General features: G+C 36.3%; 1 protein-coding gene across 1 annotated transcript in view; it reads right to left on the bottom strand.

Annotated features, from left to right (window-relative positions):
- STK3 (serine/threonine kinase 3) overlaps positions 1–18,364 on the bottom strand; it is a 315,279-nt gene that overhangs the window by 133,735 nt on the left and 163,180 nt on the right. Inside the window, exon 7 of the mRNA XM_059901561.1 lies at positions 2,676–2,813. Within this exon, the coding sequence (XP_059757544.1) occupies positions 2,676–2,813 (138 nt within the window). The remainder of the gene's footprint in view (positions 1–2,675; positions 2,814–18,364) is intronic.

Here is an 18,364-nt window from a genome sequence, read left to right as displayed (position 1 = left end):
TGGTAATAAGACTGTATTCTTAAAGTTAAAATATAATTTAACTTATATAAGACACATGTGAAAGTCCTTTAAGAGCCAGAATGGCTTCCAGACATCCAGCAAAATAAAACTCTAAGGCATCTAATGAGACACTAATGAGACAACAGATAATAATCCTATCTAAAAAGCTTTTAAAATCAGAAGTTTGTTATCTTAAATAAACGCATATTGAATTCAATACACATGTATTAAGCACTAGGTACCAGGAGTGCAAAAGTAATCCCCTCCCAAAAGGCATAGCCCCTGACCTTGAATTAGTTACAATCTAGGACAAAGACACAGAAACAAGTTATTTCATTCTAATATGGTAAATGATATGCACAATGTGCTTATGGGAACACAGAGGAACAACTAGCCTGAACAAAGATGAAGGCAAGGCTTTCTGGAGGAGTACCTAATTTGAATTAGAAACAGTGAGACAATGAGTAAAAAGGAGCCTGTTGGTAAAGGCAGTCTTTAAACTAGCAAGTGGGGGGCGGGAGAAACACCATGAGAAAAGGTATACAGGACTGAAAAAGCATGATTTGTACAAGGAACTACAAGTCTATTATTTCAGTATTTATAAAGGGAAAAAAGGGGAGGTCAAGCAAGGGGCCAATTAAGAGGCCAGACGAGTATACCACATTATAACAGAGGGCCTCCATGGCCAACAACAGCCCAACAGAAAAAGTTTTTAAAAATCAAGGAAACAATTATTGGCTCATAAGCACTATACAAAACCAGTTGCATTGTTTGCCCTTATTATATAGAAAAATACTTGGGCCAAACCCAGCTAGAAGCCAGAGGGTAACAGAGTTTGCTAATGCAGTCCATACAGGTCAACTTCCTGGGTAAAAAGCAGAATGGGAAAGGGTGACAAGTGGGGGCTGGAGGACAAGTGGGATAAGCCTAGAAGAATCCCTTAATCACTGTGTGACCTTCAGTGAATCATTGAACCTTTCTGGGCTTCAGTACTCTCATAAACAAAATTAGGAAATTTTACTAGAATATTTCTTAAATGCTTTTCCACCCTAAAAACTCTACGTTAAACACAGACTTTCTTTAAAAAGATTAGAAAAGATTATGGAAGAGAGACTAGAAAGAAATATTGGTTAAATTATCCCAAAACCAGTCATCAGATACATTTGGATTTACTTTCATCATCAGATTTTGTACTATTTGTCCCACTTTTTCTGTTATTTCCCCTCCCCGCTTCTTTCTTGACTTCTTTAGGGTTGAAATAATTTAGACAGTCAATACAATAACAAAAGCAATACGTCCTTGATTTATGTGCTTAAAATTCCTTCGAAGTGCTGACAATATTTCAAAATAAATGTTTCAACTAACTAACTTTTGTAAGGTAATATTTGCACATAACACAAAACCCAAAAGGCTCAAAGAGAGCCTTCAGCGAAAAGTAAGTCTCCATCCCACTCTTGTCAGCCATATAGTTACCTTCTCTGGAGGCAGTTTCTTGCTTATTTTTCTAGAGCTACTCCACGATAAGCATTGACATATGTACATATACATATATGTGTATGTAGACGTGTGTATTTTGCCAATCACTCCCCTCGATGGACCTCAAATTGCTTGTTTATATTTATGTTGTTTCCAATCTTTTGCCACTACATTGTTTTATGAAGACTTTTACACATATGTTATTTCACACATGGTTAAATTTCTCTGTAGAGTAAATTTCTAGAAGAGTAATTGCTGGGTCAAAGAATATATGGTGTTTTATTCTAGACAGATATTGTTAAATCGCCTACCATGGAGATTTAAGTTAAATTTTCCTAACAATATACCTTACATTTAAGAGCCTGCTTCTTATATCCCTCAACAATTCCTTTTTTAAAAACAGTACCTTGGAAAAATCACTTTCTATAACTATGTTTTTAATCCTTTTGTCACTTAACAAAAAGAATTATTTTCCAAATATCAAGTTTTGTTAACATGTACACTTATCATAGCTTAGAGGTCTAAGCCAGTTCTGCTGGGAAAGTAAAGACTCACACATACTTATTAAAAGTATTAAATTATTTCTATTTGCATTTAATGTCAAAGCAGATTAAAAAAAAAAAAAAAAAACCTCCTGACACTCTGGATACAAAGTCAAGTTGTACAGGGACACTGAAACTCTTCATTTAAGTCATCTTGTAACCAGTATTTATAACATGTGATCTTCACAAGGCGTTCAGGAATCTTGCATTTATGTATCTTATAGAGCAAAAAGTCAAAGAAGAAATGCTGGGTCAAGGAATAATACATCAGGAAGAAAAACATAAGAAAATGAGAAACAGTAATAATGGAGACGAGAACTCATACCTGAAATGAGAACCCTATGGAAGTTTAGTTTTAACACAACTTTAGGAGGAAAGAATTGACAACAAAAATTAAAAAGGGGGGCGGAGAGAAGATTGAACTTGGAAAACAAAAGAAAAAAATGAGAGAAAAAGAACATACAGGAGAAGAATGGGGTGTGTGTCTGTAGGTCTGTCTCTAAATCAATCCATATTTCTTGGGAGGTTTTCATCTTTATAAATCAGTTAATGAAAAAATAAATAAATAAATGAGTTAATGAAACTCAATTCTGGTCAATGTCAGAAAGCTAAAAGGTATAAAGAAAATATCCTCCCCTTAGAGACATAAGCACTGACCTGTAAAAGTTGTGTTGCAGTAGCTCTCTGCTCAGGATTCTTCACTAGGCACTTCTTAACAAAATCGGTGAAATCATCAGACCAAAGTTCTGGCTTCCTGAATGTTGGTGGTGGGTTTGTGGGAATCATAAAAATAGCCTGGTAAAAATGAAGTATCCAAAAGACACAGTAAGAATCACAATAACACACCAAATAAACAAATCTCTTTATCTATCTTTTTATCAGACTCTAAATGTGAAAAACAAATTTAAGCTGGTCTAGGATTTCCAGTAAAATTGCAATTCAGGAAGCAAGCCCATCTGCTACTAATGTAATCACTTCCCATTAAATTTCCTCTATTTGAGTTGTAGCTCATTGAGCACATCATTCTTTATTTTATCATTTTTAATCAGTCTCCAACAAAGTAGACTGCATTTCTAACCCTTTTACCAAACTAAGGACATTCTCTGGTTAAACAGATATATCCCCCAATTTTGCTATTGCATGCCAGATTTGCTTCCCATTTCAGGTTTTTAGTACTGCTGTTCAGAATGTCTAGCAGCAGTCTAGTTTGCTTCTGCAATCCAGAATACTTAAGTATAAATATAATTACTGCTGTGATTTGAAATAATACTTGACAGAGGCAAGACTTTTATTTCTCTTTCTAAATATATGAGTCAGGATTCCAAATGAAAAGTTTTAAAGGTAACATATCACTTTAACACGAATGATTTACTTTGGTATTAATAACTTAGTACTAATGATAATACGTTCAGAGAGTTCAAAATTCAAAAACTTTACAAAGTTTCCGTGTCATCTTGTCTTCATAGCTACCCAGTCACCTTTTTTTGACCGAGAGAATTAATCCCTAATGTTGTTAGGAAATCATTGTATGTAATGAGTTAACTTCTCTCCTGGGCTCTAGAATAGTTCCTGATAAAATACCATCACTAAAATATCATTTTCTTTGAAAAGATATGAAAACAAAAATAAAGTTAAAACAAATGTATCATGCACTCAACAAATATTAGCTATCATCATTTTCATTTCCACATGCTATAAAAAAGACAAGAGACAAACACAGCAATGACAAAAATTTTACAAAGTAAAATGAACTCAATCATATTATAACTAACTGTAGTTTAACAGGTAAGTTTAATTACACAATCAACACTACAGGTGACATGAGGAAAAAATGGCTTTTTGGCAATCAATTAATATATGCATACGCAGTATACAGACATGGGCCTCTCAAAGATGTATTCAGGGGTGAAGCATCCAAAAAACCCCCTTCTAGACTTCAGTATTCTCTGACTTTCCAGAAGAGAGGTGTCTGTCTCTGTTCTAGCTCAGTTTTTCACCTGGTTGCTGGTCCTCTTTCTTCATGCAAATTTCATGTACCTGAACTTATGTCCCTTCTCCTTAATGCATAAAGAAAATAAAGACGGCAATACTACAAACCACAGAAATACTTAGAAACTAAGTGTTTTACCATTGAAAGAAACTCATCATAGCTATATTTAAAACCTCTGTTCGTATATGGAGAAAATACCAAAACTGTAGACAAAGTAATAAAGATAATATATTCTTGGGGATACCAAGTTTAATGTATTCCTTTGGTATAATAAAACTGTTCTACCCTCCACTGAATTTTTACTAACTGTTCAAAAGCCATTCACAAATATCACAGAATTTTTATAGCAAAAGACACATGAGAGATCATTTAGCTCAATCTTCTCATTTAACAGAAAAGGAATCAAAAGTCCAGAAAGGTTAAGTGACTTAAAAACAAAATTTCAGACTAGCATAGTATTCTAATGTTTCTACTATGTTTCAAGAAGGTGAGGTACAGAGCAAAGAGGGTTACTCTATCTAAACAAGCAGTTAATTAGAGGACAGAGAGATGATAGATGATGGTTCTGTTTTCAATGTATACATCTTCCCCGGTCCTCCTCTTTTACTTCCAAGTGAAGAAAGCATAAGCAAGTTTTAAGCCTTTAAGACAAGACAGTGACAGGAAAGATCCTGAAACTTATTATAGTCACAGCAGTGACACTAAAGTTGAAGCTCATTCAATGAAATACGAATGAGGGAAAGACTATTCAGTGGAGAAAATATAGTCTTTTCAACATATGGTGCTGGGAAGACTAGATATATTCACATACAATAAAAATGAATTTGGACTCTTACTTACACCACATACAAAAATTCACTGAAATCAACAACCTAACAGTAAGAGCTAAAACTATAAAACCCTTAGAAGAAAACATAGGGGGAAAGCTTCATGACACTAAATATGGTAATGATTTCTTGGATATGACACCAAAAATCAAGGCAACAAAAGAAAAAATAAATTGGGCTTCATCAAAATTTAACACTTTCAGGCATCAAAGGATACTATCAACAGAGTAAAGAGGCAACCCACGACAGATGGAAGGGCTGAACAAAATGTGGTGTTTATATTGTATTTACACATACAATGGAATATTATTAAACCTTAAAAAGGAAGAAAATTTTGACACATGCTATAGCATAAACTTGAAGACTTCATGCTGACTAAGCCAGTTGCACTAGGACAAATATTGCATGATTCTTCTTATAGTGAGGTTCCTAGAGTAGTCAAGTTCATAGAGACAGAGAGTAGAATGGTGGTTGCCAGGGATTGTGAGAAAGGGGGAAGTGGGGAGTTAGCATTTAACGGGCACAGAATTTCAGCTGGGGAAGATGAAAAGGCTCTGGAGAGGAATGGTTGGTGATGGTTGTACGGCAACGAGAATGTACTTGATTTTACAGAACTGTATACTTAAAAAATGGTTAAAAGGGTTAATTTTATGTTTTGTATATTTTACCGCAATAAAAAAAAATGAAGGAGGGAAAATATAAAGCACTAATCAAGTTCAGGAATATTAGTTGAATGCCTGCTACACACAAAGCATGGTATTAGACATTATATGGAGTTCAAAGATGCAGCAGGAAATACAGTCACTACCCTTTAGAAACTTCTAACCTAGTCTGGTAATGAAAGAACAGTAAAAGATTTAAAGAATAGTACAATAATAAAAGAAATGATATAAGGCATTAAGGAGAGAGGTCATTCCCCTTAAAAGAAATAGCATAAGGAAAAGCGAGAGAGTGAAATAAAGCTATTGGGAGGAGCAGAGAACAAGCTGATTATCTTATAAGGGACTAAGAAATGATAAGATTAGAAGGGGGAATGAAGGATATGGAGTTTGGTCAGCAAGCAAGTGCACAACTGAAAGAAGTCTTTTTTTCTGGTGTGTGTGTGTGTGTGTGCATGTGTGTGTCTTATGTTTTTGCCTTTAATCAGAGTTTGTTTATGACCTAAGAAAAGGATTAACAAAAAACAAACAAACAAAGCTGGAGATACTCTAAATATGGAATAGAAAAGGCACTTAGGGGCTAGTGTACATGTCCCAGGATGCGTAATAAAAAGTTTAAACTAGGATGGTATCTATAGGAATGAAATAGAAGAAATAAGGTATGAGACACTACAAAAGAAGAACCAAGAGTACATCCTAACAACATTGTTTGGGGGGCTAGAGAAAAGGAAAAACAAAAGATTACTCCGGAATTCAAGAAATAAAAAATAGACACATTAATTGCACAACATTCAGGTATTCTAACAGTTTACTATATCATTCTTTTGAGAGCCCTCAGAATATGCAGCAGTTTACTACAATGTGTTATCACTGGTTTCTAACTTGGAAAGTGAGCCAAAGGATCTTCTGTGGACAAAGCAATGAATATTCAATATCCAAATCTGTTGATGCTAGGGTAAGAGTTAATCTCTTTATTAGTGTACTCATCTTCTTTGAAAAAGAGAAAATCCTTTAATAGAACATTCTTATACATCTTACATCATATTACACGTATGACACCTAAGATAGTCCTTCAAAAGCAGCGTAGCCAGTTTTATGACACAATAAGCATCTACCAAAATACAAGTATGTACCAAGTATTTTCTGTGTGTTCCTAGGTTCTATTAAAGAAATAGCAAACTGATAGGCCACAAGCTAGATAGCATCAGTGGATACCTTTTGTTCAGGCAACATCTATCTCACAGTCCCACAAGGTAAAAATCTGCTGGAATCCAGCTGATGAGCAGAGGCCTATTGATGTATGCTCTCCCTTCTACATGGGCCCCATCTAGCCTGGCTCAATTATCTACTTTAGCTGATGGTCCCCATTACATATAACTTTGTGTTACAGATTCTAAAATAAGACACATATCTTGGGCCCACAGAGCTCACAGTCAAACTGGAGGGGTGGGGGAGGCAAGGGGGATTAACACATACGAAACAAACAGCAAAATATGGAGTGCTAGAAAATAAAATTCTTCTGTAAATAACCTAATTAATCTCAGCTCCATAGTTGAAACAGAACATAATCCGGCTTTAAGGATGGGCAAAATGGGGTTAATATCAGCTGTGGCAAAAGGCACACAAAAACACCTGCTGCCTCAAATTAAAGAATAAAAATAAATTTGAACTCTCATCTCTGCAAAATAGTTCAAAGCACCTACCTCTATACAGACTGACCTCAAACTGCAGGTAAATGATACGAGATTGTCTAGGTAAATGTTGTTCATCTGCACTTCTGTTACAAATTGATGGATAACAACTCAGTGGTTTATGTCCTTGAAGCTAATGCTCTCCTTTGAACTTTGAGCCAATGACTTGCAGTCTTATCTTCAGATAATCTTAACATATAAGGCTCACCTTAGCAGTAGCTATTAGAAACCCAAGGATAAAAAGCTTAACTCTAATGCTTATTTACCCAGTACTATCATAAAGCGATCCTAAAATGTTCACATTCTATTCCCAAACAAATACTGAACTGCATACAGTTCAAACAAATAAGTCTTAATATACAGTCTACCAAAATATAGAGACTCTAAAAGTCTCCAGGAAAACCACTATAGCTTTTATTTCCTTTTTTTTTTTTTAGGTTAGATAATCAGTAACAAACTGACAGATTTTTCTCACAGACTTTACTTTGTTCAATTAATTTAACCTAATCATGAATCAGAGAGGATCCTCTTGAGAATCTCCAGGTTTTGTATGAGTTGACTAGGTAATAGGCCCCTGCTGTAGAAAGTTTTGGCATTCAGTGTCTAGCCTTATACTAACAATTCACGCCCTTCCTTGACACCAACCAAATCGCATGGACACACATTACAGCCATAAAATTTATCTTATCTCTAACACCGTTTTGATTGAAGAATGTTAGTACAATAAATGATATGATTATCTTTGTGTTTGTTTCTACACAACCTGTTGCTTAACTATATATTGAACCTCTGATTAAGTTTTAAAAAGAGCTTCCCTGATCACAAGCAGTCTTAAGAAGCCAAGAAATATGAGCCCCTCAAAATAACGAATTATCATCATTCCTGGAATTTCATGCCTTAGACTCCAGGAGCACCCAGAAGATATGAAAAGAGCTGGAGCTGAGAAATGACAAAGCCTGAACTTTATAATCTCAATAGAGTGAGTCAACACATATATCTGAAGGTAGCTGGATTTGTGAATGTACAGAAGCAATGGACATGCTAGAATAACAAAGGAACCTGTGCCACTATTCAAGAACCTCAGGTACATGAGCAAAAGGTTATCTTCATAACAAACAAATGAGATAAAGGATGAGAAAGCACTTTAAAAAACTACAAAGAACTAAAAACAAATATAGCTGTTTCCTGATAGTGAACATAATACAGACGTAGCAAGCTACTAAGTCAAAGTATATCATTCCTAAAAAGGATACATAGTAATAATATTTTTAAAAGACTATTACAAATAAGGTAGTAAACAGTACAATGGAATGAACCCTACGCTGGACTTAGGTCAGAAACATAGGCTTGAGTTCTAAATCACCCTCTGACTGTGTGGCCTCAGTTTTTTCATATAAGTGAGGTGGCTGAACTAGATATTTTTCAGATTCCTTTTTGGGTCTAAAAGACTCTGGCACTCTAACTGCCTAGCAATCTAGGAGTTAAATCCTAGCTAGACAAGTATTCAATTGTTGGTTAAAAAGAAGATGGAGGTGGAAGAGGACAGTGAAGGATAAAAAAGGCCTACTAGATGTTAATATAAAAATACAAATCTAAGTTTTTATCACCACTCCCTTAAAAGCAACTTTAAACAGACAGAGGTTTGAAGAGAATATGAAAATCTAGAGTGACCTTGCTCTTAGGGTGCAGTTTCTACAGTAAGCCCAGGGTTAAAGTATTGCCAGCATGACCTCACAATTCACTACAGCTCCAGTTGTAGGAATTTCAGTAATCATTAATCTGGCCCATAAAGGCCAATTTGCCTGCCTAGGACTCAAATTAAGGGAAGGGATGTAGCTGGTGCCCTGGCAGTCCAGGGTGAATAAGAGAACCAACTCTAGAGGTCTGAGCCAGCTCTAGATGGCACTTGGTTACCATAACACCACTGTTATAAGTAGCCATCTGACCTCTTTTACTTCTCTAAGCCTGATTCCACATTTTAAAAATGGGAATAATAATAATAGAACAATAAGAGCTACCTTACAGAGCTGACCTGAAGTTTAAATGGGTTAATACATGTAAAATACTTAGAATAGCACCTGCCACATTATAAATGTACAATAATGTTAGCTTTATTAATCCAATTCTACCACTGAGGGTCACTTAACTAGTTTATTCAAGATCACACAGCTGGTAAAGTAGCTGTCAAAACTAGAAATCAGATCTATCTGGCTCCTTACCTACTTCACACTATCTCCATGTTTCTATTAAATTTCTGCCACAGATAATTCTATTATAAGGTAAAGGCTCAGTAACACATATTCAGTCTCCAGAAAAGAAAATGCAAAGCTATTTGTATAAAAACGATTATAGGTCACTTTCTGTAATTGTGGTAAGATGCAAATAAAAAATACCAAACAATTCAGAAATGGCTAAGTAAATTACTATATATCAACAAAATGGGGTAACATATGGCCATTAAAATGGAAAATGCATAAATTACAAAAGCACAAAGAAATGTACTATTAAAAGAAAAGTGAATTTACAATAGCCAGGATATGGACGCAACCTAAACATCCACTGACAGATAAATGGATAAAGATGACGTGATATACACACACACACACACACACACACACACATACATATACACACATACACAATATGGAATACTACTCAGCCATAAAAAAATGAAATAATGCCATTTGCAGCAAAATGGATGGACCTAGAGATTATCATACTAAGTCAAGTCAGAAAGAGAAAGACAAATACCGTATGATATCACTTACATGTGGAATCTAAAATATGACAGAAAAGAACTTATCCACAAAACACAAACAGACTCACAGACATAGAGAATAGACTTGTGGTTGCCAAGGGGGATGGGGGGTGAGGGAGGGATGGACTGGGAGTTTGGGATTAGCAGATGCAAACTAGTATATATGGGATTTATAAACAAGGTCCTACTATATAGCATAGGGAACTATATTCACTATCCTGTAATAAACCATAATGGAAAAGAAAAAAAATAAAATGGAAAGATATTCACAATTAAAAAAAGAAAAGTCAAAATAAGAAAATGAAACAACAGTACATAATGATTGCCTTCACATAAAAATGACAAGTACGCAGCAATAAACATTGAAAGATGGTACAGAATCTCGAAAATTCAAAATATCAATTCACTGTCTACAAGACTGCATAAGATTCCTTTAAAATGTTTTATTATAAAGGTCACTATATATTCAACTTTTAAATATTATATTTATAACTTAACAAAGGCTTCATTTAAAACCACTGCTTAAGTTATCACCTATTTCAGTCTGCCTCTACAACCACCTCTCACAGAAGCACAGTTTAAATTCCAATATCTTTGACTGCTTTCAGTTCAATCTTAATTGTCTTTCAAGGTTGAAATATAATATTCCTTTAGTATAGTTCAAAAATATCCATAAAACATGGCTATAGAAGAAATCAAAAGTGAACAGGGGCCGAAACTTAAGGAACTTTATAATTCCACTCTCTCTCAGATCTCCCAAATTGGAATTCCTGTGTGCGATCAGCTCAATTAACTTTTTTAAGCACATAAAATATACCCAAACCTACAATATTAGAATTTATTCAAGAAGCTTAGAATCTAATGGGGTAGGAAAATGCATACCAGATCATGGCAATAAAATAGTGTAAGTGCTTAAATAGATGTGAACAATGGGCATTATAAAATGACTTAGCTCAAATTGATGTTTAAAGAAAAATGAGATGCTGAGTCCTAAAGAATGAATGAGTTAATGAGGCACAGAAAAGAGAACTGCATGTTCTAAGGTGTGAGGTCTGAAATACCATGGTGTCTATGACGGAAACTGACTTGTTCCAGGTGTGGGGCAGGAAAATTACAAGATGGGCCTGAAGCATCTTATTGGCCCTTAAAGGAAAAAAACAAAAACAAAAAAACACTTAAACTAATCAAGTCTATCAAAAGAAGTTCAAAACCTGTAGAACTCAGCTTCACTCATAATAGATTCTGATTTAATCTGATCTGAGGTGAGAACCAGGCAAAGTATTTTTTGTCTCCCAAGTAATTCTAATGTGCAGCCAACACTGAGAACCACTGTGCTAGAACATAAAATATAAGGCAAAGTGTTATCATACCACATACCTCAGCTTCAGCACCTTCCACATTTTAACGTGGACTCCCGTTAGTTACAAACTCATTCTAAATGCTCCGGATAACATGGAAACTATCAATACTTTAAAACCTAAACAGTGTCTATCACGTTTTGTATTCCCAACAGCATTAGGCCTAGTTACTTCTGCAGAGTAAAATCTAAATCTATACTGAGAGTGTTGATATAAAAAATTGCAGTTAAATACGGTGACTTGAACTCACTGACTTACCTTAACACCATTCCAAAAATCCTAGTGAAGGACAGCAGGAATTTTTTTAAAAGGCTTAAACTCCAAAGAGAGAAGGACAATAGCAAATATGGGACAGCAATAAAATTTTGGAAACAGAAAAGTAAATGGATGAGTCATAACTAACTCAAAAGATCTGAGAAATCAGTGAGAAGCAATCAACTCCCACCACGAGGGGAATAAAAGGCTAAGAAATGGGAAGGACCAGATACATCTAAAGAAAGAGGACATCTGTAGCAATGAGCATACCTGGCACCCAAATTTTAGTTTCTAAACTGCCACTCCCACTGAAAGAAACCAGTGCTCCTTGAAGAAACAATTTATTTCAGGGCTGGAACAAGGAAATTACAAGGTGAGCCTGGGGTACCTTGTTGGGCCTACTTTAGTAAGGAAGCACTCAAAGATTTATGAAATCATGTCAAAAGGCACAGGACTAGCCAAACAGAATAACTGAGCATCAAAATAGTAATAATAGGGCTTCCTTGGTGGCGCAGTGGTTGAGAGTCTGCCTGCCAATGCAGGGGACACGGGTTCAAGCCCTGGTCTGGGAAGATCCCACATGCCGTGGAGCGACTAGGCCCGTGAGCCACAATTGCTGAGCCTGCGCGTCTGGAGCCTGTGCTCCACAATGGGAGAGGCCGCGATAGTGAGAGGACCGCCCACCGCGATGAAGAGTGGCCCCCACTTGCCGCAACTAGAGAGAGCCCTCACACAGAAACGAAGATCCAACACAGCTATAAAAAAAAAAAAAAAGTAATAATAATGGCTATAATTGATTATAACATACTGAATAAGATGAAAATCAGTCTGTAGTGATATTTTTTAAAGGGAGAGAGCTTTAGAAAAGCTATTCTTTATAGGAAAATACCAACTAGTAAATACACAATGATTGAATTACTTAGAAGATCAACATCTGTCACCCTCAATGTACTGTAATGATCAATTCAGGCAAGGATCACCAAAGGATACTACTGCCAGCGAAAAGTTACTGGAGTAACCTTGCTTGCAAGATACAAAAGCACTACCCCCACAGACCACTTAATAATTACAAAGGAGAAGATGTGCCTTTACAATAGAGAGATCTGCTCATTATCACCTTAACTAAGTGATCAAACTTTACCAAGAGACAAACTGACAGTACGTGATTTCTGACGTGACACAATATGAAATACACACCACTACCCATGAAATCCTTCCCCAAAACATATAACCTGAATCTAATCTATTGAGTACAGGCATACCTTTTTTTGTGTGCTTTGCCTTACTGCACTATGCAGATATTGCGTGTTTTACAAATTGAAGGTCTGTGGCGACCCTGCATCAAGCAAGTCTGTCGGCACCATTTTTCCAGCAGCATTTGCTCACTTCATGTCTCAGTGTCATAGTTTGGTAATTCTCGCAATATTTCCAACTTTTTCATTATATTATTATTATATTTGTTATGGTGCTCTCTGACCAATGATCTTTGATGTTATTACTGTGACTTGACTTGCTGAAGGTTCAGACGAAAATTAACATTTTTTTAGCAATAAAGTATTTTTAAATTAAGGTATGTACTTTTTTTTTTTTAGACATAATGCTATTGCACACTTAATAGACTACAGGATAGTGTAAACATAACTTTTATATGCACTGGGAAACCAAAGAAATTCATATTACTCGCTTTACTGCAATATTTGCTTTACTGGGGTGGTCTGGAACCAAACCCATGTATCTCTGAGGCATGCCTGTACTGGAAATGTGGCTAGTGTAACTAAGAAACTGAATTTTGAATTTTATTTAAATTTAAATTGCTACATGTGACTAGTGGCTATCATATTGAACAGTGCAGATATAGAAAATTTCCATCATTGCAGCAAGTTCTACTGGATTGCCCTGCTCTAGATCTAATTTCCAGGTTATAGGAAAGAAAGATAGGGAACAGAGGAAAAAGCTAAAAGACACTAATGAGGAAATATGAAGGCAAATCCAGATTACAGGAAATTCTGCCAAAAAATCCTTGCCCCACCCTTTCAAAAACTCAATGCCATGGGGAAAAAAGTGTGTGCATGTTGGGGGACAGAGAGTACGGTGCCTGAACTAGATTAAAAGAGGCCAAATACAATGTGTGTCAACCAAAGAAATGTGAATATGAACTAAATAGTACATTACATTAGAAAATCACTGTTGATTTTCTTAGGTGTAATCGTGGTACGGTGGCTATGCAAGAGTATGTTCTTTCTCTTCGAGGATGTATGCAGAAGTAAATGTTCAGGGATGAAGTATCAAACACTTCAAACAAAAGATACACAGACAGACGGACAGACAGACAGATGAGAGATAGCTGGGCAGAAAAGAGAGGAAGAAAGGGAGGAGGAAGATGGATAGCTGGATAGATGGCAGGTACAATGACAGCACCCACAAACACACACACACCAAAGATCCACAGGCCACATCCTAATCCCTGGAACTTGTGGATAGCCTACCCGACTTGGCAAAAAACTTTGTAGATAGGATTAAATTAAGGCTCTTGAGATAGGAAGATTATCTTGAATCACCTGGGTAGGCCCGCTGTAATCACGAAGGTCCTTAAAAGTGTAAGAGGGAGGCAGAAGAAGAGAATCAGAGGGAGATGTGACTACAGGAGAATGGTCAGAGAGATGCAACATTGCTGCTCTGAAGGTGAGGAAAGGGGCCACAAGTCAAGGAATGTGAGCAGCCTTTAGAAACTGGGAAGGGCAAGGAAACAAATTCTCCTCAGGAGCCTCCAGAAAGAAGGACAGCCCTGCCAACACTTCAGTTTTGGCCCAGTAAGAACTGTGTTGCACTTCTAACCTACAAAACTATAAGATAATAGACTTGTGTTGTGTAAGCCACAAAGTTTGTGGTAATTTGTTACAGGAGAAGAAGAAAACTACTATAGATAGACAGTTGGGAGTGGGGAGAGGAGAAAGGGACAGGAGAAGGGAAGGAAAGGGGAGGGGGAGGAAGGGAGGGAGGGATAAGGAGAGAGAAAAAGAGGAAGAGGAAAAAGAGGAAGAAGTTGTCAGGCAGTACATGCTAGTGTGGTAGTGCTACCACCATCAGTATGTTGCCTCTACCTTCCAGGCTACCTCACAGTCTAAGATGGCTGCTCAAACATGAGCTACCACGTGCTTACTCCAGACAGCAGGAAGGAAGTTGGGGGAACAGAAATGCACAGTCTCAGTCAGCCCTCTTTACCCAGCTTTCCTAAAAGTCCAACACAACACTTTTCTTTACATCTGACATCCAGAACTTATGTATGAAAGGAATGATGAGAAACATAGTTTTTACTCTGAATAACAATACTTTTTTAGCCAAAACTGAAGGTTCTATGCCTAAGAAAGAAAAGATGGCAATTAACAACGTCCACAGTTACACATTTATTTTGATGTATATTAGAAAAAAATAAATTGCACATAAAACCTATGATTTCAAGGCTATTTTTTCCTTACTATATGGCTAAGAAAAAGAAGTGAATAAATTTAAAGTCAATTTAAGTAAAAAAATTAAGTAAACTACATGTGGTAAAATAAAGAATTTGTCTGGTCTTTGTCCTGGATTCCTAGCAAAAATCTTCAAAAACCCATGGAATTTCCTGAGTGACAGGAGTATCTTTGTTATACTAATGAGGGGACTCTGGTGGGCCCCCAGATGGCTTCAAGATGGGCACTGATCACCAAAGAGATCAACTGTGTGATTAAAGGGTTAGGACTCTCAGCTATTTGACCTCTGGGGAGGAGCCTGAAGAATGAGTTCAAACATGCGGCTAATGATTCAATTGGGCCTACTTAATGAAACCCCAATAAAAACAGTGGACACTGAGGCTCGATTAGTCTCTTGGTTGGTGAACACATTCATGTGCCAGGAGACTGACATGTCCTGATTTGATGAGGAGAAGTCACAGAAGTTCTGTGTTCCCTCCCAAACGTTGCCCTATGAGTCTCTTCATTGGGCTGTTTCTCCTGATTTGTATCCTTTGTAATAAAACTGTAATCATAAGTATAGTTCTTTCCTGAGTTCTGTGAGTCATTCTAGCAAATTATCAAACCTGAGGAAGTCAAAGAAACTGACAAGTTTATAGCCAGTTAGTCAGAAGTACAGGTGACCTAGAGACCCCTGAAGTGCAGCTGGCATATGAAATATCAGCAGTTGTGTTGGAAACTGTGCCCTTTAAATTGTGGGGTCTATGCTAACTCCAAGTAGTTAGCACCAGAATTGAATTGCACTACACCCAGCTGGGGTTAAAACAGAATACCAAAATATAGGTGGTATTCAAATATGGCAAAATATCGTGAAATTGATATAGGTTTATAGGAGAAGTGCCTCTGAAGCAAAGGTGAAGAATAATGTTTCTCTATGGTTTTTCTCTACAGTTGTGGTTCTCAACATGTGGTTCATGGACCCCTTCATGAAGTCACGGGGCACATCAGGTCAAACTTATTTTCATAAAAATACTAAGACATTATTTTCCTTTTTCTATTGACATTTGCACTAAAGGTGCAAAAGCAAAGATGGGTTAAAGTGCTAGAATCCTAGCACCAATCAAGACAGTGGAACCAAACTATGCTAGCAATCACTGTACTCTTCACTGCTATGCATTCACAGTTTAAAAAAAAAAAAAGTCACTTTTATTTAAGAATGTCGTTGATGAAAAAGAAAAAACATTCATTTAAAAAAAAATCTTAATATTTGAGTACACATCTTTTCAGTATTCTTGTGTTGAAATGAGTAGTATGCATATACTACTTATGCTGCTACCAAAGTACAAGCAGTGGTTGTCTCAACGAAAAAGCACACGTATGATTATGTTGCAAGCTAAACCACTTTTTTGTGTGAAACATCATTCTTATTTGAAAAAAAAAAAAACCTGATAGATAAACCCTGATAATTCAGATTTGGGTATGTGGCAGACATTTTCTCAAAAATAAACCAAGAGAGCCTATCACTTCAAGGAAAATACAGATAGTTTCTTGTACCCATGATAAAACTCAAGCTTCCAAGTGAAAATTCAAATTTTCAAAAACTTCTTTTACCATGAACTTAATAGCTTACGATACTTAAAAACTGTTCTGATGAGATCAGTAGTGATACTGACAAATGTCATTTTCTGGTATTGTATAATACGTCAAAACGTGAAAGCTCTGCATTACTCAGTGAATTAATATTATCTAAATGACTAACACATGATGTTACACAATCACACGTGCGAAAAGATCCATTCAAAGTGCAAAAGAGAACAATGGATTTTACTGTAACAAAGTAGGAAAACTCACTACTATGGTTTCCAATTCTAATACTGAAACCAATCTTTACGAAACTACTATTGAGTTTTAGTGTAGTATCAAAGAAGAATATCTACAATTTTCAGAAAAAAATGGTTAAAATGCTCCTCTCTCTTATCCAACTACATATGTGTGAGGCCAGGTTTTTTTCATACACTTGATCAAAATAATGTATTTCAACAGAATGAGTGCAGAATGTACTAAAATGCTTCAATACGGAAACAAACAGCATGATTACAAAATGGTAAGGAAAAAAAAAAAGAAAATCCTGAACAAAAGATTCATGAAATGTCACTTCCTATAATTTGACCATAAGATTAGGGAAATAAATTAATCAGCAGCAGCTTTCACTTACCAGGTAAAAGAGCTTCTAGGACAAGAAGTTCACAAGAATATGAAATACTGTTAAAAGATCGGAATACTATTACGGAACAGCAGTAATACCTGGTTACATTTTGCCAAAATGGAACAATAATTCAAATCAATGCAAAGGAAATCAATAGCATCCAGCTATATCATATTAGGGCCACTGCTAGCATTTGTGGGGCCTGAAGCAAGAAAACAAAGACTCAAAGTCTACAGTTTGATTATCTTTTATTCCCACTTCTGATTCCTAGAATGCCCCAGTACACACGTCTTAGCTCCATTCCAACGGCCCCACCACCACATGCCAGCCCTGTAACAGCTGTCTCTTGTCCACCTCTAGCTTGGTGCAGTCTGCCCTCCTGGGGACAATCCAAGGGAAGATGCCTGCACAGGCTCAGGACCACTTGGACAGGGAATTCTGGAATCCTAGGTACCCAAAGCATGATCGAGGAAGGGGAAGACACAGACTCTGGCACAGGGATACAGCATTGCCGGAGTAGGGCCACAGTGGGAGCCTTCTAAAGAATGAGCTCTGGGCAAAGGCTCAAGTTACCCAGGTCTAGTACCTATGACAAGGCATCCTCAAAACCACCGTGACTAGAACAAAGAAAAAGTCACAATTTACCACCAAAGGGCAAAGACTAGGATGTATAGAATCTATGATAGTTAATCAAAACACAGCAAAATGTAAAATGGTACTGATTATAAACAACACATCACTCAATCTCCATTCATATCTAATAGCAATTGCAAAATTCAGGCAGAGAACCCAAACTGATACTAAGAACCAGGTTAAAAGTAAACAAGCCAAAGACAACATAGAGCTCCTGTGACTGAATTAAGATAAAACAATAAGATAGCCCTAAGGTAACAAGGGTGTTATGCAATAATGCAGGCTCTGGCCCAAGAACACTATAATGCCCACTACAAATCAATTTAACAAAAAAAGTATTATAGAATGAAATCAATGTAATTTGAATAAGAAAAACTAAAATTAATCAACAAAAGATATATCAAGAATAAAAAAGAAACACAATTGAAAATGTGGAAAATCTATAATCAGAAAGAAATAACAGACCAATTCAACCTGAAATTCAAAGTCTGCCACCATCTTCATTTCAATTATCACTCACATT

This window comes from Balaenoptera ricei, chromosome 17, assembly GCF_028023285.1.
Source record: "Balaenoptera ricei isolate mBalRic1 chromosome 17, mBalRic1.hap2, whole genome shotgun sequence".
Taxonomy (NCBI): domain Eukaryota; kingdom Metazoa; phylum Chordata; class Mammalia; order Artiodactyla; family Balaenopteridae; genus Balaenoptera; species Balaenoptera ricei.
The sequence above is the reverse complement of the archived record's forward strand: the minus strand, read 5'-3'. Positions and strand labels throughout refer to the sequence as shown.